Source organism: Achroia grisella, unplaced genomic scaffold (assembly GCF_030625045.1).
Source record: "Achroia grisella isolate CSIRO2021 unplaced genomic scaffold, CSIRO_AGI_Agris_v1 utg3288, whole genome shotgun sequence".
NCBI lineage: Eukaryota > Metazoa > Arthropoda > Insecta > Lepidoptera > Pyralidae > Achroia > Achroia grisella.
Window position 1 is genome coordinate 506,032 of NW_026712800.1, and position 26,797 is coordinate 532,828.

At 30.6% G+C, this 26,797-nt stretch overlaps 1 protein-coding gene across 5 annotated transcripts in view; it reads right to left on the bottom strand.

Moving 5' to 3' along the window:
* LOC131843725 (glycerol-3-phosphate acyltransferase 1, mitochondrial) overlaps window positions 1-26,797 on the bottom strand; it is a 52,764-nt gene that overhangs the window by 7,357 nt on the left and 18,610 nt on the right. For 2 of the 5 annotated variants that reach the window (XM_059192449.1, XM_059192447.1), the window contains exons 2-7: window positions 20,406-20,681; window positions 13,931-14,081; window positions 9,550-9,663; window positions 2,535-2,699; window positions 1,896-2,095; window positions 183-419 (exon numbers count right to left, since the gene is read on the bottom strand). In XM_059192449.1, the coding sequence (XP_059048432.1) occupies window positions 183-419; window positions 1,896-2,095; window positions 2,535-2,699; window positions 9,550-9,663; window positions 13,931-14,081; window positions 20,406-20,515 (977 nt within the window). In that variant the 5' untranslated portion in view covers window positions 20,516-20,681. Of the gene's footprint in view, window positions 1-182; window positions 420-1,895; window positions 2,096-2,534; window positions 2,700-9,549; window positions 9,664-13,930; window positions 14,082-20,405; window positions 20,801-26,797 lie in introns of those variants that run through there. The other 3 variants (XM_059192450.1, XM_059192451.1, XM_059192448.1) reach the window with 2 other exon arrangements.

Sequence of the window (26,797 nt, forward strand, 5' to 3'; positions counted from 1 at the left end):
AACGATGTATTCTCAGACTATATCGTATCCATCAGGTAAGAGTCAACCTTCACCCGCTCCGTAAGTTCTCAGCCTGGTTTGTAGTGTCCTCTGCACTATCCATAAATGGTTCAGTGAAGCTGTAAAACCCTAACTGCATTAGAATACTTTGAAAAAAATCAACCTTCTGAAAAAAATCTTACCCAAAGAAAGGTATCCGCATGTTATTCCCGGCGGCGACGAGTGGCGGTCGAAGCCCAGTGAGGTAGAGTGTGAAAGTGACGAGTATGTAATCGAAGTGCGAGCGATGCAGCGGGACGAACACTAGCGGCAAACCAGCGGCGTTGGCACGTCTCAATCGCTCAACGCATGCGGCGCGGGTACCGCAACCGCCGCGTGCTACGCGACGAATCGCCTTGTGGCACACCCAGGCTACTAACCTACAATTTATTATTAATCGTATTATTTTTTTTATTTATAAATAGCTACCACATACGCATATAAACCTTCCTCTTCAATACCTGCCTATTTTTAAAAATTGCATTACAAACCGTTGTGTAGTTCAAAAGCTCTAAGTGAACGTTCTGTAAAGATAATAATAATACCCCTAGACAATTCCCACAACGCCATCTAGTCCGAAGATAAGCTGAGCTTGTGTTATGGGTACTAAACAACGAATACTTAGTTTTTATAAATACATACATACAAAACACCCAGACCTATACAAACAATTATACTCATGAATACAAATGTGTGTGTTGCTTTTTTTAAATAGTTAGAAATATTCTAATTGTAAACCTGTTTATGATCCTAAATAAATAAAGATATACAAACAACAATATTATACCAGGATTTCAATTACAAAACAACTAGCTAGATTAGATCAGTCAATCAATTACTTAATCCCTTAAACCGCAACATTAGTATGCAAAATAAGGAAAATAGGTTTTCCATTTATCTATAAGAAATATCTTCTGATGTGATAACATATTGTTTACTATTTTAAATAATGAAACAGGTCATAAATAAACATCTAAACGGATTTATTAGATTAGTACTTATATTATGTAATCCCTATGATAAAAATATGTATTATATTTTTATAACGAAAACAATGATATGGACTTTCTTTTAAATAATAATAATAACAACAAATTCTATTTGAGCATGCCAATTAGTCAATCCTCAGTTTATCTGTAACATCAGTACCTTTTAAACCTAGGGTTATCTCGAATTATACTCTAAATTAAAGTCAAGACAAAAATTAGACTGTTCATAGATTTTTTCATGTCTTAGTAGATATCTGTTATTAACTGTATTATTCTAACAATTGAATAATATAATTTACTGAAAAAACCTTAAGTAGAAAACCCACCATGTCGCGGTTAGTATTACAATAGGTAATTTTAGTTAGTACTTCAAGTTTATAATAATAGTAATTTTAGTTTATACTTTATTAGAATGGTTTGATATTTTATATTAGTAAACATATATATCGGTCGCGAAGCCAATATTTATTAAATTTGCGACTCAATTGACGCAATAGTGATATATTTAACAGCTACTTTTAATTTAGCACAGATGTCATAGTTCAATAAACTAGAATAGATAATGGAACCTTGTCAATTTATATTTGAAAACAAAAAAATACAAGCATAAAAGTATGATTAGATAAAAATGCTATATTTAATTCACATAACGTCTTGAACATTTATTTTAAGTCAAATTTTATCTAATTGTAACTATGTGAAATACGGTATTCGTGTATTAAATACACTTATAAATTACTTATTAAATAATATTATAATATTAATTAAGTGTCGTAACATTAGGGTAAATCCTCCTCTTATGAATGGAACCCGTGCCCAGCAAAAGAACTATAGTAAGTTCTAATATAAAGGTTATATAATACTAACTTGAGTACACCATTGGACATCGCCGAACTAATATCTTTTACTATTTTGGCAGCTTTGGCCTCTATGCGCGCCCTGACCGCCTGGTACTGGCTTGCTGATTCACCCTCGCCTCCTCCTACGTGGTTGTTCTCGTTTAACTTTCTCAGTTCCTCTTGGGTTCTATCTTCTATAGCTTTTTGGAACTGTTTGTCTTTGAACACCTAGAAAATAAAATTTATAATTATAATTAAAATACTTCTGTAGGCGGGAAATGTTTCTGAATTTATTTACAAGCGCATGAATCTCATTATTTAACTAGAGAAGACTAAACAAAGTAAACATTTTTCAAAAAGAAGCAGAGAAACTCTGTTAAAAAGACACAGGTGACTGTGCAGCAATGTATAGTGTGATTTTAGAAAAATCTCTGCAATGGAGGTAGTAGACTCAACTTCCTGGTGAGATTACTTCAGAAAAATTACAGTACGTTGTTCGAAAAAGCATGTTGATTTTGTCCATACTAATAAAACGTACGTCATAATCAATGATAGTCTTGGCGTAAAACGGGAGAAAAAACTGAAGCGTTGGGTATTTAGGTACTTCGAGGTTTGTTGCTTACAATATTAAACATAAAGCATTAGTAACATTTTATGGTGTACTTACATCGGGCACGAAGTCCTTGTAGTCATACTTAATGAGATGGCAACACTGTGCCAAATCGCAAAGATACCTCGACACGACGCCACCATTTGCAAATGTCTGCTTCCCAATGTTCAATATATTTATCACGGATCCTGTCTCAGTTGATTTTGGGTCTTGCCACGATTCCTGCAAAGAAGTTTGTGATATATTAGCAAATTCTAAAGTGTAAACATATTGTATGTTTGACAAAGAAGTACGTGTTTAAAAACATTACGACACAAATAAATAAAGCGTCTCATCGTAGTCTCTGGCATTTCATTTAAAATTAAAGTTCTTTCAATGCTATTTCGGGATTTACTATTAATAACTTGCACATATTAAGGCTGCTGGTACACGATGCGAATGCTATTATAATTTAGTCTGTCGTTATAAACCTAGATAGAAAAACTAGGTAATGAACGTTGAGCGTCTTTGAATATTAATTTATTCTTGGAAGAGTCAAGTTCTTTATGATATAATCTTGAATACAAAATATAGTTTGTTGACATTACGTATGGATTGAATTTCAATAGCCATGTTACAATCTATCACAAATTATAAGTAAGCCCACTGACTACTATTTATTTTTCATTATTTTTTACTTAATTTGCAAGAATCATGATATATGTTAACATATAAAGATTCCTCTCTGTGAACAAAGGATGATGCAAATATTACACACTCTTCTGTTATCTTTTGTTATACTATAACGTTCTTAATATAACTATATTAATGGAGTCAGCTATTTAAACGATTGATAAAGTATGTTATTAACCTAGATACAATAGCATTCAATGTGACATTCATCATTGTCGTGATTGATAATACTAATCTTCAATTATGTGTTAGAAAATACTTAGAAACAGCAACAATTTAATATTAGAAAACTTGAAAACATTTATGTATTCTTAGTAGTGATCTATGAATCTAAAAAGTAACCATAGTTATGGAGTTTATACACCAAGTGCATTTGTTATGCATATAAAAATATGTACAGTTTAACACACTACGTAGCAATAAAAAAAAACTGAGAATTCATTGACTGATGATAGATCATAAAGTTTATTGAACCGCTTAATTAATATCATTATGTGGTTATGTAGCTTTAAAGGTAAAGTCACATATCAATCTTCAAGAACAAAACGCTCGAGAGGTTTACTTCAAAATGTGTAATGTGATGTGGTTCATTTAGAAAAATATTCATTTCTCCCATTGTCCCCATAGCTTTTTTTCAATTCTAGTTATAATAATACTAAGATAGAAGAAAAAAGCAAATGTTAGTAGTGGTTCTCCAACTTCTGTTCAGTCTAAATGTGTACAGAACATTCTCTATTCTGAGAGTTTTCTTTCGTTACTCCGCATAATAAACAATTTTGTATAAAGTTAAGATAAAAAATATTCGTTCAATACAGAGTTTATTTACATCCTCGGTCACGGATAGTGTCAGGGGGAAGGTTGAAAATAAACTAAACACTATTTAGAGGATAGCACTGATTGTTGGAATGAAATAGAAATATAGTAATGTAAGTAGAAGAAAGATAACGAGAAATGTATTTAATAAAGTGTATATAAAATTTTATTTTTAAAACAGGTAGGCGCCAGTGGAGACAGTTTTTTTTAACAACGGCACGGAACAACATTTAATGCGTCGAGGTGACGCATTTCTATACTATGTAAATATTCATAATACGTAGATTAGTTTAGGAAATATAGAATATGAATAGAAATACACAAACGTAAACAGTATTAAAGTATTCTGTTAATTTCTGTTGTGCCTTTGCTGGATTTGATTTTATGACTACACAATAATAATAATCCAGGACAACTCATACGCCCTCATATAGTCCGAATCTCTGGAAACTTATAGAAATACTTACAATATATTTTTTAAAAATACCTACGTACATAATATACATAGAAAACAGCCAGACGATGTTACATGACAATCATACTTATGAATACAAATGTTTACACCGTGCGAGGAATTGAATGCGCAACCATCGGAAATGAATCGGTAAGCTAAACTACTAGACGTGTCTTTGTTTGAATTTCAGGGTTTTCCTAATTCTTTATTGTCTCATGTCATTAATAAATTGTGCAGGGTTTTAATGGACAAGTAATTGAAGAATCATTAGTCTGGCACAACATCCAAATGTGCTAGAATATTGCTTATTAACAATTAACCTGCCATACAAAACTGATTAAAACAACAATCGATCAATTGTGTTTGTGGTATGGATGATGAGTCCTCTATATGCTGCGAGGTCGTCGCACTACTAGCCGAGAAGGCGCCATTCTCCGGTTGGTCCGTTCATGTCACGCCACTGCGGACGCTTTGTGAGTTTAAATTTGGAATATAATACGACCACTGAGAAAGTTCTTCATATGAATGAGCATTATCAACATACGTCTTTACTTTTGTAATTGGTTGTGTAATCTACAGTATTCAGTATGGATGTTCGTGGTTTGTACAATAATATGCAAAGATTCGAAGAAAAGCAAGTAAACAGATATTAGTTCTCGCCTACTTTTAACAATTACATTATAATTACAATTATCTTAACTAGATTACATTTTAAGAGGATAGCTATATTTAAATTTAAAAAATGTTGCAATGTAAAACACGAGTATCAGGGTCAACATTTTTTTACATAGGTGTAAATAATTTATTTATACTTTCGCACAAAGTTTTTCTTAGTTATGCATTGGTCCATCGAATAGATTTATGCAGTGGTCTACATTTGTATGTTGTTTGTGAGGAAATAATTAAAAATTAACTAATTATAGGTGATTTATTAAAAGAAAATGTATAATTCCTTGTTTTATGCATTGAATGTGAAAATCTCTTTTAAAGATTTAGTCACCTTCTAAACATGAGTATGAGTACCTAGATATTAATAAGGTTAAAGGAAACAATAAATAATGCAACGACTGTGTACATGTGAAGGATAAAATAGGAAGATATAGGAATAGATGATTTCACTGTCCAAGGCGCTTGTCAGATGTCGCCGTGTGTGGAATACTGCACTGTCTAATTGACCGTGACCCGCCCTTGGGTGCGTCACACACACATTGTTATGGCGCATGGCGTGGCGAGAGCGTGTGATATGCAGTTAGATAACGGGTAATAGGACTATCAAGTGAATTCTAGACAAATGTTCGAAAATAGTAGCTCTCATTGTGCTCGTCCAGTTTTTTACTCTACCTCAAAACTAAGGTGTTATATATATCTCGGCCATATTTCACACTTAATGAGGTACCAAGCAGATGACTTTATAGAAAACTTTTCTTTTACCCAATGTCTTTGGAAAAATAGTATTGAAGTTTTTCGATCAGTTATCTAGTACACAACACAAACTATTGAGCTTGGGACTAAATAGGACTAAGTGAATTGTTGTAATTATTCTTAATTTTTATAAAAAATCATATTGTAATATAGAAGCTGGGGGGCGTGGCGTTTCCAATAATTTACTTTATTGAATTGAGTATTTACTATAATACAAATAGGAAAGAGTTACAACAATATTACTTAGATTTCCCGAAAAACGTTGATATTGATTTTTTATTTGAAATGGTAAGCAAGCCTTTTTGTCATATTAAAAAATCTTTACAAAGAAACTTTTACACCGCTGGAGATATGGCTGTGTGAGATTCTTACTCATAAAAACACATCTTACTTAACCTACGAGTCGCTGATAGCAGTCACAGGGTTGCGATAAGGAAGCCTATTTCAAATTTACAAACAATTGTTAAAAAGTTCATTTTTAACTAGATTGAATAGCTGATATATTAAATTCGTAATTTAAAAAAAAACATTACAAAGAAGTATCTATACCCAACAGACATGTAAAAAATACTAAATATCACCCAAGTTCTTTATGAGCACGTATACATACGCCTTCCGTCTGAGTCACAGGATTTGTGGACAAACTTAAACAAAGGCTAACTGTTTGACGACCTTTACATGAATAGTGCGTGCATCCTCCCTAGTGTCCTCTTTCGACCTTCGTGAGTAGGATTGTGTCTTTTTTGTACAAATGAAGTGTACTCTTGGAAAGCAAACAATAAATGTGACAAAATAAAGTACTATTTATTTTACTACATTATTTTACTTAAAATTTAGTTTTGTGTTTTAGCAACTTGAGCAGAGTGTTGACTCTGAAAACACAAAACTCAGTGTAAAACATATTATATTTGTTTTACACTGAGGATAAAATATTATCGAGTTTAATTAGGGGGGTTGGAGACATGCAGCCTTAAGGTACACGGTCACTCAAGTATTTGAAAGTCAACCTATATTTAAACAGTAGAAACACACAGTACTTGTAAGTTTTAAAGGATATTTAATTATCTCGGACTTGGACATTGCGAAATTAAAGGTAACATTCCAAGTATCGCCAAATGGGTAAGACGTTTATTAAGTGATGACTGTCATTCTTGCTAACCTTGACGTTGAGGTCATTGGACCAAATTGCCAACATGCCCACAACATAACGGTTATCGGATTACAACGTTGGATTAGAAATTCGTCATCATTCTACGAGTATTATACTGCAGACATGACCGTCTGCATTTTAGTATGGTGATGAGTGAATGTGTGTTGTTTCTTGTCAGCCGCCGGCTCTGCGCGCTCACGTGGGTGTGTTAATGAACATAATGAGAGAAAATCTTCCCTTTACATTCTTTCAATATTTTCTTGCATACAAATCTTGTCCTGATAATTTTACTTCAGAATTATTTACTTGAGTTTGATTTTGAACCCGATTTTTTTTATAATTACGAACGATTTAATTCAGGTTGGTCCAGCTGTTTTGTATGTAATTAATACCCACAACAAAAATAATTTAACAAATACATCAAAAAGAAATAGTCAAATAGGTACACCCGTGAAGTAATACGCCTATGTACTTATACATTGGACAATTGAGTTTATATAGAGGACCACAGTCATAATATTCATGAAGCCCAAATACTTTCGAGATATATATTTGGAACTAACACTTGTGTGTATATAACATCTATGAATGGAATAAAAAAACAGTTTTAAGTGAAGTTAACATAGAGACAACAGTACTCGAATTAGACGCTTCTGAGAATAGCCTACAAACAAACAGATAAAAATAAAAAAGATTCTTTAAGAAATTTTAGATGGTAAAAAATTATTGACAATTAAACGACTATGCAAACATTACTATGAATGCTCTTAATTAGATATCGAAACCCTGCGCATTGTATCCTATTACTGATTTTGTAAATTTGCAATATTTGTTAAGAGATGTTCGTCCACAAAGTATACAAGTAATTCATAACGATGAGAATAATCGAAGCTTGTAATAGATAAAACAAAAGACACTGTATAAGGTAGTTGGAGCATTGACACGATATTATCAAAGTATTTAGCGGATACGAAACATAAGACATTCTTGTTGAAACATCTGTGTGTGGCAACAAACAATGAACATTATAATTTAACGCAATACATGTATTTTTTTAAAATTATAACGTTCCAACCTTAAATGTGATATGATCTTTGTGATGACACAAATAATATGCGGACTTTGTATTGAATAGTACTACGATTTAATTTATATTATTACACTATTATCAGTTGTTAATGTTTCTTTACAATTGATTGGACACAGGCAATTTCCATTTATATTTGTAAATAAGTACAATACAATTACTGATATTTTTCTAATGGATGGAATTAATATGAAATGGTGCACTAGCCTGCGCTAATAATATACGCTGTGAAGTATAATAATATAATAAAGTATATTAATATAGTAATATATAGGTTTAGTGAAGGATAATAAATAATAGGATAAGCATGAAACCAAATTGGTTAGCCTATCGAGGTGAAGAATACTCTACGATGGTTACCAGAGAGACATCGTAAACATTTGATATGACACTAATTACTTACAATTAGTAACATTTTGTTATGGGTTAATTCATTCCAAATATAATACTTAATCCCAACTAAAACTAGGAATATAAGTCTCAGAATACAGTCCACACATACTGATATAGTAATGCGCGAATGATATCGAACCAGCGATCGTTGGTTTGGTATTCAGAGCGCCTACTTTCCGTGCTGTTGGCCCCGACGCGTCGATGCGGTGGCTAGCAACTCTGTCATTATCGGAATATCATTCTATAATGATACGATACGAATAGTGTGAAAATATACAATTTATCTGATAAAACATAATATATAAAATGGTAGTAGAAATAGTAGTAAACAAATCAGTAGTATTAATTATGTATTAATCACCATATCTAATAGTTATCAAGAAGGACAAAGTATAATTTCGAATGGTTGTAGTAGCTCTTTCTATTTTTAATTAAAATAGAGGCAATACATTTGAAACTTATTTTGTTTGGGATTAGTAGCAGTTTGAAATAGATATTGTTCCATTGTTATAAATACAGATCACTGAACGTATCCATACCAATATTAACAATATGAATGTTCATAAAGAAAATTTGGAATTAGTGAAATATAAAATAATTATACATATAACTCTTTTTAATTGCAAATCTAGTTACTATTTAATAATAAAATAAAAATATTATAATATACGCTGATAATAAAAACAAACTTCCGTGTGTTAGAATTTATAACTGTATAGATTCATGTTATTGGACCCTGGGCAGAGTTCAATAGATAGGGATTGCGAATAACTGCGTGATAACGATGCGTTCGTACTTATTAATTAATTAATTACAATTAGGAATAAAATTATATATTTTAATGGTCATATAATTTCATATTTATAAAATAAATATATTACAAACAATAAGCCTTCATAACTTAAAAATAAAACAAATATGACGGGAGTTTGTGTGTCAAACAATAGCAGAAACTACTTTTCCATAATCTACCTAAAAGCAATAAAATCCACATTGATTCTACCAAATGCTTATGAGAAATATCTGAAGTAAATTGATAGTTTATTCATATAACAACAAATAAATAATAACGCTAACTCACTCTAGAAATGGGAGCGCATCTGCCACACGCAAGTCCACCTGGTGGGCGGGTCACTGGCTGAGGCGCAGGCACTACAGGGCTCTCCTTGATTCTGTACAGCGATGTCGTTCTCGTCTGTTGATAAAATAATAGCTGTTTAAACTTTTTTTCACGGTTGTATACAATTGTTACAGATTATATAATCCAAAAATATACCAAGACAATATTATTCAAATGTTTCCCATATTTCGAAGCTGTTACAAACGTCCTGGTCACGGGTCGACACTCACTGTCGACACGTAATATATGAGTACAAAATAATTATATAATACGGCAAAACGAAGACATGAAGCTGAAATATTATTTAAAACAGCACAACTAACACGTACTTCCTAAAGTCGCCAAAAGAGTACGACACTAAAATTAGTACAATACTCAATCGAAATAAAGGAATTTTATACAGAAAAAGGTACATCAATACAATACATATTTATCTATAAAAAAAACTAGGAAACGAAAAAAGAAAACTTTATTATGTAACTAAACTTTACCTACAACAGAACAAGAAAAGTAATAGTACTTTTCTTTAGTTTCCATAGTACTAGGGGTGAGTATGGTGAAAATTTATATTGCTGTGAATTAAATTATTTAATTATATAAATAATATGTGATCATTAAGTATGGATGGTTTTTATATTACGACCCATGTACATCGTGGAAAGTTGTTCATTTTTATGAGCACCTACTATTAAAGTCCGAATCATTTGTTCATATAGAACATTTTTAGCTATCGTTTTGCGTCAGTTTTTATTACAGTTTTTACTCGATGCGAGCGTTCGGTACATCGTCGAATTTATACCTTTTATATAATAAAAATAAACTAGATTAGATGCAGATGAATAAGAATATAATAAAAATAAAGTAGTTATTTCAATTTAATAGAACTTCTTCTCATTAATCCACCATCCCATGTAATTATAGTTTTAATAATATTGATTGACATGACATTTATTATTTTATTGGGCACCTATTATAATGTTTTAATTAAATTTAATGACATATTGTAATTATGATATCTCTGCATTCCATAGATTTTTAACACAAAATTTAACGACAATCTCTTTTAAGTTTCATTTTATTTCTTACATTAATTTTATAAAGACATTAATAACATTATATACATCCATATGAACCTCATTTTTGATGCTGTAATTTGAATATATGGAGTGAACGGAATACTGACGAGGAAAAGAGACGCAAGTGATAGTAAATTATGAGTTTATGCCACTATAAAAATATTGTGTACTAGTTGTGCCCGCGTTTTCACCTGCAAAAATATAGCTGAAATTTATAACCCATATGTTATTATGATGTATAAGTTAAAATCCGTTCAGTAGTTTTTGCGTGAAAGAGCGTTTATAATAGAATAATCGCCATTACAAATTTTTCATATCTAAGCACTTAAATATCGCTCTTCACCATTCTTTCTGTATATCGATGAGTAAAATTCTTGTACTATAAACATATGCAATTTCAAATGTGAAATTTTGAATATGTGAAAGAAAATTGGGAAAAGGAACTGGTAAATATTAAAAAATAAAAAGTTGCAAGTTACTATCTCAAAAGTAAAATCGTAACAAAGCTATTTAGTTCAAATACTAAACTTTTTATACTTTGTTGAAATAAATTATATAAGTGATATTTCGTGACAGACGCGATAGCGTGCTGTAATATGTTATTATAATGTTATAACAATGTAACTAGTAGATATTATGAAAGGCACGATCTATTTATTTCACCACAATAGTAACGATAATTTACAATGGCAGAGAACTGCTATTTAGAAGAGGAGGAGACGTACGAGTTTTAATAATACTAAAATAGTAAACAATGCTGGTGTCTACTGGAAAATGCTAACACATTATTATGATGCCATGCCTGAGCCAGAGCCTCAGCTATGGTATTGATCACTATAGCCAACGGATTATTACTATTATTTAAGGGAATTTATATATTTATATAATTTATATATTATTATTGGGATATTTATTTAAGAGAAGAAATAAATGATATCATGACAACTATACCACAAAATGTAACGAAAACACATTTTACTTATAAGACAAGAAATTAAATTGTTGAAATAAATTGTACCTATATTCAATATGCGGCTTATGTGACATTCGATTTATGTTATAATATATGAAAATATTAATGTAAGATACAGTTGCTTGTTCAATATCTAATTATTACTACCACGCGAATTTTATAGTTACCAATAAACTGTAATTAATGTTTAACCAGTACTTACTCAGTAAGTAAGTAAGTCATATATAGGTACTAGTTAATTTAACTTGTGTACTGATCGGTATGTGGCTGACATGCCTATGTTAGTGGTCAACCTCCACCTCTGCCCTAGTAAGTCTGTGAGTGGTCGACTAGTTTTTATGACTTAATTTATCAACGGTTACCAGCTTATATATGTACTCGTATATTAATAAAGCGTTGCAAAGAGAAATGTTTAGAATAAATTTTCCTCTTTTTTGCAACATTTTTATTATATACTCCACTCAAATTTACCGTAGTGTGATATTCTATAGTCTTATTATCATTATAAACTAAAACAGATCTAGTAGTTCCTAAAATTAGTGCGTTCAACCAAATAAACTTATAATATAATATTAGTATAATTATCTAAGTAATTAGTTAATATTAACTTCTCTAATTAACACATAAGCACTCGCACAGGTCAATCAACATCTCATAGATTTTTTAAAATAAATTTGATTTACGATTTTTTTTTATGTTTCGTTTCATTGTATACATTCATTACATAAAGAAACGTATAACATTATATTATATGCATATCAACCACATTTTTAATGCTGTAATTTGAATTATGGGATCACAAAGTACCTAAGCACGGGGTTGGAATTCGGTTTCAGATAATATAACTAATATACTGTTACTATTCTGTATTTTGAACAGTACAGTGTATGTTTTATTAATAAGCTGATCCGAACAGTCAGTGATTGTCATATTTTCATGACTTGAATAATGGCAGGATGACTGATTGAACGATAGATCTGGATAATTTTGAATCAAGATCAATCAAATTTTGTTTATATTTCAATATTTATTTTTAAATGCTTCATAATTTTTTGCCATACTGTCATAGTTATTCTGCAATTCGGGGTGGATAAGAATTCAACAAATGTGAACTTTATAAATGGTGTGTGTAACCACGTTGATTTTGTTTAATATACATATATAGATTATTTCAGGTCATGGATTATTCGTGGTACTAAGTTAGTAATCGGTCTGTTTTCCGTAATAAGGCCGATATTGTTTATCTTCAGTATATTTAGATCGCGTGTTTTATTACTATCAATCAAATCAATCAATCGGTAAGCGACCTTACTCAATAATAGCTTATCACCTGAAATTGTCATACGATGTCGTATGTTATATAGACAATCGAAAACTATAAAAGTCTCTATGTCTCTACATTATTAAAAGATAAATGTAATATATATATATATGTATATACACTAATTATTTGTTAAAGAAGTGAATATTGCGTTTCTCTTTAACATTTTGCTTTTATTTTTTATTACATTACGTAATAAATTATTTTTATGTGAAATCAATAGATATTCTTGAATTAACACATGCAGTAACGTACGATTTGAATTTACTATAATATTAATATTATGGCATCAAACTATAATATATAACAAATTATTTAAATTGACAGGTTCGTACCTAAACTCTAATTTTTAATTATGGTAATTTTATTTTTCATATAAACAAGTTTAGTGAATTATGGATTAAAAACACCAGTTTTATAAAACTGGTGTAAAATTTGACATAAAACGATCAAATTTAACTATGATATTATGTATACATCTAATTTTATACTGTGAAGGTATCGTGAAACTAGATTCACGGAAGCTTTGATGCTAATAAGGTCATGAGAGCGCCGGTATTTCAGTAAAGAAAACTGACTTTCGGATACAATTTCATGAAATTAATGTATATGGAGTCATCTTTAAAAAAATATATAGTCGTTTCAGGAATGTAAATACAGGCACTTTCGGGTAGTCTTTAATATAATAGCTAAGCATAGCTTAGTAACAATCATGTTAGTATTTTCTATACACCGATGGGATTGTTACTTACCTGATATATCGCATGCAATGACGCCTAGTATAAGGTCGTATTCCATACGGTCCTCCATAGAAAACATCCTGGAAAATTTCAGGTGAAATTTTCAAGTCGGAATTACTGGCCTGACCTCATCCTCAGTGTTGCCCAGGCGCTAGCGTATACCATCAGTGCAGTTGTATGCAATTAATTTATAACCAAAGTATCGTACCACTTACTAATTAAAGTTACTAACCGCGATATCACAGTCCAGTTTCGAGTATACATCGTTAACTCGCCGGCGCGCGCGCACCGCCTGCCTCAGTGAGGTGTTGGTATCGCGTCCTCCTCCACTGCACCATCCTCCGACACGTTCGCCGACCACCTCCAGCATGTCGGCGACGCGACTACAACAACAGAAACCATTACTTAATATTATACGTAGATTACGGAAAATTATTCACAATTAATACAGCTTTGTGTCCTGTCAAAATTTTTACACAATACCATTTCGACCATTTTTTCAAAATTTGGAACAAAATTTCATAGCCTTCATAGCAGTTAAACATTACGGAAAATTACTTGCAATTAATGCAACTATATGTGACCTGTCAATTTTTTTAAACAATACTAATTCAACCATTTTCTTAAAATTCAAAACAATAATTCATAGCAGTCGGAATATTTCGTCGGAAGAAATTCTAAAAACGGTAATACGTGTCAACAATAACCCATGCTACCGCTTTTAGAACTCCGATATAAAAACAAACGGTACGGTAGCTATGCCTAAAATACTAATGTTCAAATTTTTTCAAAGTTACAAAATTGTGTTTGTCGGAAAATTTAAAATCAGCCTGCTAGCTCAAGAATCTATATACCAAATTTGTTTTATTAACGACTTTTAATAATATTCACTCTCTTATGTGACCCTGGAGCGAATAATAGAAAATAATTACAGGAATTAACGTTTATATGTCTCTTTATATTTGTAAAGGTTAAATGAATAATAGTAAATGTTTCGAAGTACCACAGTTTTGGTACATAATTTATATTTATTAAATACCCAGTGAGTAGTAGACTGCATTACTAGCGTTAGTGTTTATTTATATTTGAAACCATGTTCAGTACTTTAAAAATACAAGACCGAACTTTTGGCTGCCACCCAAGTGTACAACATTGTGATTTTTACAAAATCTCTACACAATGAATGGACCGGAATCGTTCATTGTATGTTTCGACTAATATTTATGATTATTCGTTAGTTGTAGGTTCGAACCTCGTACGTATATTATATAAATATTTGTATTCATGAGTATATTATTATATGTCGCTAGCACAAATCCTGCTGGGGGTGGAACTAAATGATGCGGCGTGAGTATAATTTAGTGACTAAATCCGTAATATTTAGAATATCAAACCGTGGATACTTAGTGGGAAAATCCATTCGCTCATTAAATATTGCTATTAAGAGAACCATTTTGTGAAGAGATTTTTAACTACCTAGTAATTTACTAATAGTAGGTAATTAACAATTAAAAATAGTGCCTAACTGTTCGAAAACCAACAGTACGTGAAAGAAAAACCCACACCACTAACAAACCGATGTAACGGTTGTTAGTCAAGCGTAACAAAATGTCCGATGGCGATATTTCCGCGATAGTATTATTAATGTATTATTGTTACATACTATTTATAAACATTTTATGTGTGTAATGTATGTAATTGTTTTAATAGCGTATTTTTTAATGTCGATCTCGCCTGCGCTGACGTTGTCGGAGCACATTTGAAGTTGATAGGTTGGAAATGAGTTCAGCTCATAGTTGAGATCATCGTAACTTATCTATAAGTACGCTGTCAGATCCATGTACACTTGGTTCCCCCATGAAACTATCGTGGTTAAATAAAAGGTGCCAGGTGTATTTGTCACGATGTGACGCCATGAAGTGACCTGATATTTTATTAATTCTATCATTAACCACTGCTTGCCCTCATGCGCTGGGCATTAGCGTAAGCTGGTAGTCTATATAAAAAAAAAACAAATTCACGTCCGATATATCTAATTTAAAAAATAAGTACAATTAAGTCACAGTAACCATGATGTCAGCCAAATCATTAACCTTACGAGTAGAAATTATAAGCTCCTAGTAGGCCTGAGATTTTTAACTTTGTTGGCGATAGAAAAGGTAGTACTTATGTACAACCTATTTTATTTATATAAGGTCTTAGTATTTGCGTAATTCGAACATAGTTTGGGGTCATCTCACTAACTTGCGGATATAGCAAAATACCTTTAAGGTACCAACTCTTTTAAAATGGTGACGAATAATGTAAATAATACTATTTAAATTATTAGTCACCAGGAAATTAGATACACATTATGCTACAATACGTTTTAAATTATCTCGTAGATTATAAAGAGATTGTTATATCTGTGATTGAATCTTTAATTTGTAACGCGTTTGCGACCGTATTTAGTAACATGATTCACGCCAAATATTTATATACATTAAAAAGTATTATTTTCGCAACTTCATAATTTTGTTATTTTCGATTATCTTTATAATTGAACTTTAACTTAAATGAACTTAGTTAATGTACTCGTAAGATTACCAATACCAATAATCATAAGACATATTTATTTATATTTACCAAAAACAGTGTAATATTCACATACTTAAATAAAATGTGATAGGAAATATTAGTATTATATTCAATGTCAGATTTTTCCTAATTTTACTCCCAGGTCCAACAACATACTACATACTACTATTATTCCAGCTTTACAGACTGAGGATTTCCTAATTCCTACTACCTACATACATGAACCTACCCAATGGAGCGAGGTAAATTAAAACTTCTAATCCTTTAGTTTTGGCTGTACCTTGATTTTAGACAATATATTAGCAAGTTACGCTACTTTTGCCTATATATCCATATTACTACTACTAATATTATAAAGCTAAAAGTTGTCTGTCTGCCAAGTTTTTGTCTTTACACGACAAAGGGATCTTAAAGAAGTAGCCTCTTATAAAAGTCCATAATTTTAATCACGTGTTATACAGTTCTTTCTTATATACATACATACATGAGTATTGCTGGTGACATTGACACTACTCATTACCTGTATTCGATGTCTTCATCCTTTTTAGTTTCTTTGTTTCGTACGTAAGCGAACATTGAACTTTACATACATTTAGTACGACTTATCTCACTAGGAGTGTGTAGCTGACGCTGGCACAGTTGGCAACACTCCCAGTATGAAGCTACATGAAACCAGCCAGCGTACCAAAATCCGAACTATTTGATAATACAGGTAATTCATCTAAAATTCTTACCACCAGCGACTTTGTTTATTTTTTTATAAGAGAAAGCCTGTGTGATATTGCCACCTCAAATTTCAGTAAGTTCCCTTGAGCCTTATAGTCAGGAAAATGTAACAAAGACAAACATAGACGAACATAGAAAATTTACACTCCCATCTTTATATTTATTAGTATAGAATTAGATATTGATAAGTTTCTGCAGCTTGTGACTTATACATATATACTGTATTATGTAATTTTATTCATTTAATTTCGTTTCACTTTGTAAAATTATTAACTGCTGAGTGTCGGCTATATACCTACTACGGTGGTCTATACAGAGTACCAGTCCATCTTCGGGTCATTGTCACACTTTTAGTTTATTTTTCCTCCAGAACATATCCCTAACCGCGGATATAACAGTTACTTTATAAAGCCTACTCATCTCACGCACGAAGAAAACTCTCCTTTATTTCAAAATAATTAGAAGTTTTTCAAATACCTGGTTCAGGACCAATATTTGCATGGGCTAGGGCTTAAACACCCGAGTTTCATTCACATTTTAGTTTTATAGCACAGGGATAAACGTGCTGCTCATCTGATGCTAAGTGATTACCGCCGCCCATTAGCACCTCGTAACACCAGAAATTCCAAATGAGTTGCCAACTTTTTAAGGAAAACTTAAACTTATCATCTCAACTTGAATCTAAACTTTATTTATTTGAACTCGGCATGCAATTGCAAGTTGCGATATTCAATATCATTATTACAATTTATGCCAATTGATATTTTACTAGTGCTGGTAATTAAACTGGTATACATAAATAGAAGGCTAATTAACTATCAATATTACATTAATTAAAATTAATGAATTAGATCAATATTTATACTTATATCAGTAATTAACTATTAAGATGTGATTACAGTTTACAGTGAAATATGTACCTAATGTTAATTCTAATAAAACACAACAATACCGTTATATTACTGTAATAGTAGATAATTATATGATGCTCATTACAAGTTTAATAGTAATTATTACCAAGTCTAATTCATTATTATTATTTGGAAGTATACCTGTAATTAAATTATTATAATTAAAAGTCTAATTATTTGATAGGTATTAATTATATTATTTTAACTGAATATATAAATATTACATCAATTTTGAATACGTGTGGAAGTTAATGAAATCAAAATCTAGCATGCCATTTCTCATTTCGTAAAGGACCTCGCTAGTTACAAATAATATAATATAATTAATAAAGTAATATTAAATAATTATTATCGTCATATAATTATTTCTATTACTTTTGTCTATTTATTATAAAGTGAAACAAACAAATATCAGATACATAATGTTGATATAATTTCATTATAACCATAATAATATGTGACATAGTATTTCTTTAGAAAATTTAAAATATATTTTATGAATCTAAGACGTACATTACTACAATGTATTATATTGTCATTCGGCAAATCATTGTGTTGTATACAGAACAATTCTAATAAAGAGTACCGAAACAAGCTAATTTAAATAATTCCAAAAAAAAAACAATCTAGTATTAAATTTTAAGACAATGACTATGTATAATCTTATTTACTCAATGCCGCAAGCAAATGATTGTTTAGCGGTATGCAAAATATATATTGGAAACAAGAGCAATGCAATGCATTTCAAAATAAAAAATACTTCAATCCGTTACTTCTTCTTCCCAAAAGAGGAATCGTAAGCTTCAGCCAGATAGTTAATTATTGTAAATTGTATTATTATAGTCCAAAAGCATAAAGAAGTCTGATTATTATTCCGCAATGATGTCTTAAAACTATAGTACCACAAATTATACTTAATATTATTAATCTAATTGATTTCACCTACAAACATATAATAACATATAATGCTTGCATGATACCGTTAGACTGATTACATGGCTCCCGTGATCTTATTTAAATTCAGTATAATGCAGATGTGTACAGTAACAGAGACAGCGATACAGTTGGGGTTTACCTTGTGTTTAAATATTTTTGCTTTAAAGGGGATAAGATATCTTTGGCACAAGTTTTTTTTTTATTGCATACTGGCAACATACAGGAAATGGGGTATCACTTTCATTGTATAACTTAATCTGCGTACAAAATGTCTTTTTCCAAATCCACAGGTACAGTGCGTAACTCTGAAGCTACGGCCGCAAATTCTTTTTATTTTTTGGTGCACAGAGAACGTTATTATTATTTCAACTCGGAATAAGACAATTTACATTGCTAGATATATTCTTTCTTTTATTTTTTAATAGTTCTTTTTATACCTGTTTAACAACCTATTGTTTATTATAAGGCGTGATTTTAACGATATCAGTGTATATTACTCTTCACGTGTTAAAGACGTAAATCCTATAATAAAAGCATTTCATCTAAGTATTAGGAGACTATAATTATTATGATGATTGTTTTATTTTAAAAATTATTATAATTTTTATACAAAAATTAATCGATAAATAACAATGATAAATACGAAACTAGATATTAATTTGTTTACTCTTCTTGGGTTACCTTGATTTATACAAACACGTAGTTTGACTATAGAACCCGAGTATATTAATTATTAAGTCAGCCCAATCAGTTTTTCTTCGACAAATTATAGATGTGTGGATTTTGATTAATGTTAGAAAGTAAACCGAAACAGATTGCATTTTCAAAATTTCCTAATAATATAATATTAACAATGTAATGCGTTAATAAACTAATTATGAAACAAAACGGTCACCTTAGTTTGTATATAAAATTAATATTTGGAATTAATAATATAGGAATTTGATAAGGTTGATGGAGACCCCTAACAGTGATTCAAAGACCAAAAAACAAAACGCAGCAAAAACATTACTTATTAACAGCTTACAAGTGGAATTTTCATTATCATCGAACATTTTCTTTGGGACAGTTATTATATTTCCTCAAATTTATTTATAGACAAAAAATATTTTTCTGCTACTATATGTATAAAATAACGAAAAAAACTTGTAATGTGATTGAGCTTAATAGTAGCAAATTTGATATTCCGTAAATATATTATTCAGTAGAGACAATAACTTAATTAAAATGTATTACATATATACATGCCTATGGAATAAAATTATTTATTGTACTTCAAACAAAGGACGTTCGCAATTCCATTATACATATTAGTTTTTCTAATGTTAAGCTTTACTTGTATGTTCATCGATACTAAAACGAGACTTATTTTGTAATTGTAACCGTCTTTGGGATTATACTAATTTTGAATGGAATGAGTGTTCTTATTATTTTTTTTTAATTCTTTTAGTATAATATGAACTTAAATAATTGCTCCATAAGATTAGACCCAGACAAAGGTGTAATATTATAAAATATTATACACCAAATTAACATATTTCAATAGGAAAAACAAACCTTGAAGTGAAGAACCAGTACAGTATAGCCGTGAAGATGGCCAGCTCCGCAGCACCGCTGGACACCCTCACGTGCTCAACCACAGCCCACACATTTATCATCGTATCCATCCTGCTACAGTTCCAATTCCAACCCTCAAAGTCCACTACATCACCCAAAGTACAATTCAACACTCCACTGAACCGGTAAATTTTGACTGTCTATCTTTATCAAGATAACATCAATATCAATAAAACCAATAAATTCGATCCACAAAGTCCTCTATTCTATTTATCACTGAAATTAAAAAAACATCGATATAATATTCGTTATTGAATTTAAATCACTACACTAAAGTCTATCCATACGAGTGTACGGCGCCACAGGCCAATTGATACTGAGAGAATCTTCATGCGATAAACGATTTACATCGACGTGGTGTGGCGGCAAAGGCTCGTATGATCATTAGTAAAACACGTTGTCATATAATGAACAATTAATAAGACCGACCTAAATGAGTGATAAATTATGAACTGTTGAACTGGACAAAGTCCGTATTATATCGGAAAAACATTAATAGTGTCCTTTGTTATTAAAATATGGTATTCACATTTAATTAGCCCAATGGGAGAAGAAGAAGGAGGCAAGCACAGACCCAAAAATATACATAAAATTTTTAACATGTTGATACTTCAAAATTTTATAAGTTATTGCCATGGGCACCAAATATAATATTTAAAGGTTTATGATTACTCGTGTGCTCTACACACACATTAAATTTATATAATATAATTTGACCGCCGCAGTAATTATTAAAAAGTAGTTAAAATATTTATTATACTGCAAAAATATCGAGAAATAAATAAGTAAACTGGGATTGCCACATACATATATCTCAGCAATCGTAGTATGGATCTTTGTTGTCACAAGTGTGCATGTTAGGTCGCAATCGCTTACCGAAAGATTGAATACAAAATCTTATCAAATTTAATAATTTCGTGGTGTATTTCTATAAAAATTTAACACTGAAAAATGGTCAAAAACATGACACATATATTATATTAACATTGAGAGAGAGAGAGAATTTTATATTGGATCCTTGACAGCTATTTTTAACTATGTGCGATAGTCAAATTGGGACATGGTAATTACGAGCATTTTTTACTTGGTAGGTATACTATATATTCTGCCTTTTCTTATTATTATTTCTATAATGTAATTATTTTATTCGTGCTTTTCATGTGGTACATGTAAATTTGATCAAGATCGATTGTGTTGGTTTTTTCGTAGCCACTGCATTATAAATAGATTTTACTATAGTACTATAGTTTATGTTTACTATAGTTTTGTATTAACTAACTTTACCACGCAACAAACTCAAATTATGTATGTATATGATGCGAATTATCTGAGTGCGATCTGACGTAATTTTCGGACTGTTGTACCTACATTAAGATTGTACAATATAAATTGAGAGTATGCAGTGGTGTGACATATGTTGAACTCTAATTGATACTTACATTGTAAATATCTGAAAATATTAATTAACACAATGACATTATAAATATTATCATGTTATTCATGAACTTTTAAACGAGGCCTTTCAAAATTTTGTGCTGATATAAAATAATGTGACTTCACGACACTTCTTTGTAGGTAAGATATGGATAGTTATTAATTAATTGTTAGAGGAAAGTATTTACAAAAAAAAGCATTAATTAAAATGTTACAATAAAATATAGTTTGAATTACTTAAATCAGTAGTGAGGGAGTTATTTTAGTATAAATTAATCTCTTACTTATTTAAATAAAATTAGTAAGAAATTATTCGCATTTTAATAAAATCTTACACAGATACACTTTGTTTCCTTTTTCTATGCATGTCATACTACAATTCCCATATGTTGACGGTAAACTGCAAAACAAATATGTCACGTAATTTTTATTCTGTATACTCATATTTTACTTCAGCGTAAAAAAATATTACGTGATCTGAAAGATTCATAAATTACTTTCACATTTCAATATCAAGGAAAAGTTATTCCGTTCTACAAACACGTTTACAATTACAATTTGTTAGATCTAATGTAAATGAAACAATCATTGAAAATCTTGTTTATCATCTCAACACATACCTACAGATACTTTTTGCGTTACGTTTATGAGGTGATCACGCGGTTTATTACATGTGCGATAATTTACACATGCATGACAACAAAACAAAAGATGACCCCTGCCTGACACGAAATGTGGCGTGATTTTATGACACATGTCTTTTAATGTGTGATTAAAATTAGAAACGAAGGCTGATAAGAGAGGTGATAGAGTTTTTGCTTCATTTGCTTAGGCCCATAGGTGGTTGTGGTTTACCCAACTTATATCCAGTAAAATTTTCTTTTCAAAAATTTTTTATCAAGTGTTCTCCAAGGAATGTAATTCAAATATACTGATTTATTGAATGTTATGAACTATTTTACCAAGCCTGTTCATTTCGATTTTTTTGGATATATTTATTATTATTAGGGGTAGGCTTTCCTTAGGGGCTTTTCTTAAATTATTTATTTATTTAAACTTTTTGATAAATTATGATACATAAGGAGGACTTAATTCTATAGGCATTCTCTACCAGTCAACCTTCGGGAAGTGCAGAAATACTTAATGGTGGCTTAACATTGATTATATAAATTACATATATAAAAGTATTAGACTAAACTAGAATAGAACACGCATTATTAATATAACATATACATAAACCATATATAAACACATGCATTATCGATTAAATATAACACTTATCCTATTTAAAATTTTAAACTAACGTCAAATCGCCGTCATAAAATAAGCTGTGAGAACCAGGGATGTTAGGGAGCTCCGTAACCATAACCGAAACCATCTGATATCTGATATAAAAAAATATCCGTAACCGTAACCGAATCCGAAATAAAAGTTTCGTATAATATCGGATAGGGGCGGAGCCTAATTGAGACTGATTGTAATTTCTCCCAAATTTTGACACATATAAATAAAACCGGTTTATTAGTTATTTGTATTTTACTTTTGGAATTCCATAAAAAAATAATATCCGTAACCGAAATTATCCGAAACTAACGGATAATCAGAAATAATTTCATAACCGTATCCGTATAATATTAATATAATAATCATTTGTATATCCGAAACCTATCCGTATCCGAAATTTCATATCCATAACATCCCTGGTGAGAACCTACCAGAGATTTAATCACCAGTCTACATATAACAATGTGTGTAGTTACTATGGATTAATATTAGTACTAACCTTTGTCTAATCTGCAAATTATTACATCTGATTAATATAATTAATCACTCCTACTATCACCTAAATAAATGACAACTTGAAAGGATAATCCAACAAGTCAGATACATGTATGTAATTATTTGGGTTTAGTTGTGACTATCTCAAGTGACATATCTCTGTATGCTATTGTTACTGTGTTACGTTATTAGACATAAGGTTTTTTTGCGTAGTTTAGTTAACAAGGGATTGTTAAAAAAGTTATTGATAGTATTTCCATTTCAGATTTATTCTCATTGTATATGTATATATAATCATGCCATAATCATTCTTAATCACAAGGAAAGTGGGTGTCATACCTAAATGTAAATTATCATGGATATTGTAGTTATCTAACGTTATGTTTCGATTGTGTGTGAATTTACTGTTAATGTTACAAAAAAAGTACATTTATACATAATGTGGGAGGTCTTATGTTTATTTGCTTCCTCGGCTAAATCACTACCAGTTCAGTAGCCTTTGAATATCCATAGGTAAAGTGTATAATGACGCCATCAGAAATTAGTGCCCGATAACCAAAACTACTGAAATGCTAAGAAGTGGAAAATTGGTAGTGTGAACTCAATTAAGACATCGCTAACATTTCAGGATCCCACGTACTGTATGAGGCAATGATCAATGAGTCAAGATCCATTGTAAGCAAATGAGGGCTCTGAAGGGGGTTACAACTGTAATCTTATCAATAATTCATGCTTCACGAGGGACAAATAGAGTTACAATAAAATATATTTATATATTTTAACATATAGAAATCAAATAACAAAAAATTCAAACTACTAAAGCATCGAATAATTTACGGAGACTATGGCGTATATATGTACATATAGTTATATTAGCTGTAGGATAAAGTCCTCCAATCAGACACTTATATTTTTCAATTTTAATACATTCTGTGTGTATTAAAATTGAAAATTAACCAATAAGTTTTTTGTAGATATTTTAATTGCTTCTTTGTTCTGGAATCAAGTTAAAAAAATATAGTCAAATCCATGTATTGATGGTCGTACTTGCACTCAAGGGTGAAATTAGGCAATATAAATAACAGTAGCCAAACGAAATCACAGAAGACTATTTAGAAATTATAATGTTACAGTCAGTTCTCTTTTATAGAGATTACACATGAAGTGTAAGTAATACAAAAGATGTTTGTTACATAATTTATAGCGTTGAATTGTAACAAAAGGTTAAATAATATAACACTAATTTAAATTATAACTTTCTAGACTGTCAGTTTCAACAAGAAAATAATTAAGTATTTTTAAGAGTTGAAATAGCGTTTTATACAGTCATAACGACTGTAAATATACTGTGATCAAGAAAGCGAAAATAAGCGATTTTGCAACAGTATAGTTACACATAACATTACGTGATGAAACAAAATACTCAATTTTGTTATATTAGCCCAAATAACCAAAAGATCTAAAATAATCTGCGAACGGAACCTACTCCACCAATACCTGCGAAAGAAATGCAGTAGCAATACATTTTGTATCCTGCACACGACGACGGAAGGAACTATGACAAACTGCGAAATTATAATGCTTTATAATCTAATGTTTCCATATTTCTTTCTTTGGTACATAAAATGAAAGAGTAAGAATAGGTTGTGTCAAGATGCTTTTGAATCCCAGTATATTTAAAATATAGCGGGAATACAAGTACAATAATTCGAAGTAAGCGATGCAAAACTCGAATACTTATGTATTCTAAATGTAGTATTCAACCAAGTCTTCAGACCAACGTGGCACTACTAATCGAATCATAAGAAGCGAACCTATCTAGAATAACTAAGACACACTACTACACATTCTAGACTATGTACTTAGAAAATTGAAGGTTCGCTTTTCATTAGATGGACACGAACAAGAGGTTCCATGAATATAATTTAAAAAATATTATGGATTGTAGTCTTTTATGTCTTTTGTTTGATTTCATTTCATGAATTAAATTATATTGAAGGTTAATCAAATTGAAACAATGCGCACTATATGTACTCAATATACTCTAGTATGATTGAACGCATGCAATAAGTAGGTACTTTTCTCAGTTTTTGTTTCGATTCTCATAATCAAAACAAAGCTCTAGAGAAAAATAATTACTATTAAAAAGCGTCGGAAAATTCAAGGAATGTTAAGAAAACATAAATATGATGATAAGGAACAAATTTCTAAACTTTGTAGATAAATGAATGTGACTCGTTAGATGTAGTTACAGATTACCTACTCTTTATGGTTATAGATTTCGTTTAACGCCTTAATAAAAGCTACCTAGAAACTTGTTTATATTTTTGACAATGTACTATTAAGTTTCTTTTTGAAAATATATAGATGAGATATACCTACTGAAACAATGTATATTTTTAATTCGGAATTAAATATCATAAAAATATAAAACAGGTTCCTTGAAATTGGTTTCCTTGCTTGTTTATACATTGACGAAAAGTAGGTATTACTGGAATTTCGTACTTTCACAAATAATGAGCCGTACATGATGGATATCATTTACCGTTAGACATCTAGCGTACTTTATAGGAGTATAATTACAATGAATATATTGCTTAGAGACAGCTGTGCTTGTCCAAGAATGACTAGTAGTAACTAGTGATTAAAAAAAACATTTTAATCGTATTATCTACCTTAGAAAAATCAAATATAAATGGGAAAATGAGGCTTATCATAGCTAAACTAAATACAATTAATCATATTTTATCATATCTCTATTCACTATTATGTAATACTACAGGTAGACTAGAATGTGAATTTTGAGGAAACTAACGATTATTAGAAAATTCAAAATGGGTTACGATTGTTATAAAATACAAATGATGTTTCAACGCTAGCCTACAGTTATTATAAACACACGAGACACAAAGCAATAACTTGAGTAGACTTGAATGTGATGTTTTGAGGAAATCATAATGTTTCTTTGGTAAATCAATATGGCACGTGAAACACGAGTCGTGGTTCACAGCTAGTGTAGTCATGAAACACTTAGACTCAATAACGCGTGTTAAGTACAGTGTATCAAGGCTACTATTAAAGAGAACATTTTATAACACCAGCCTTTGAAGATTCGCACA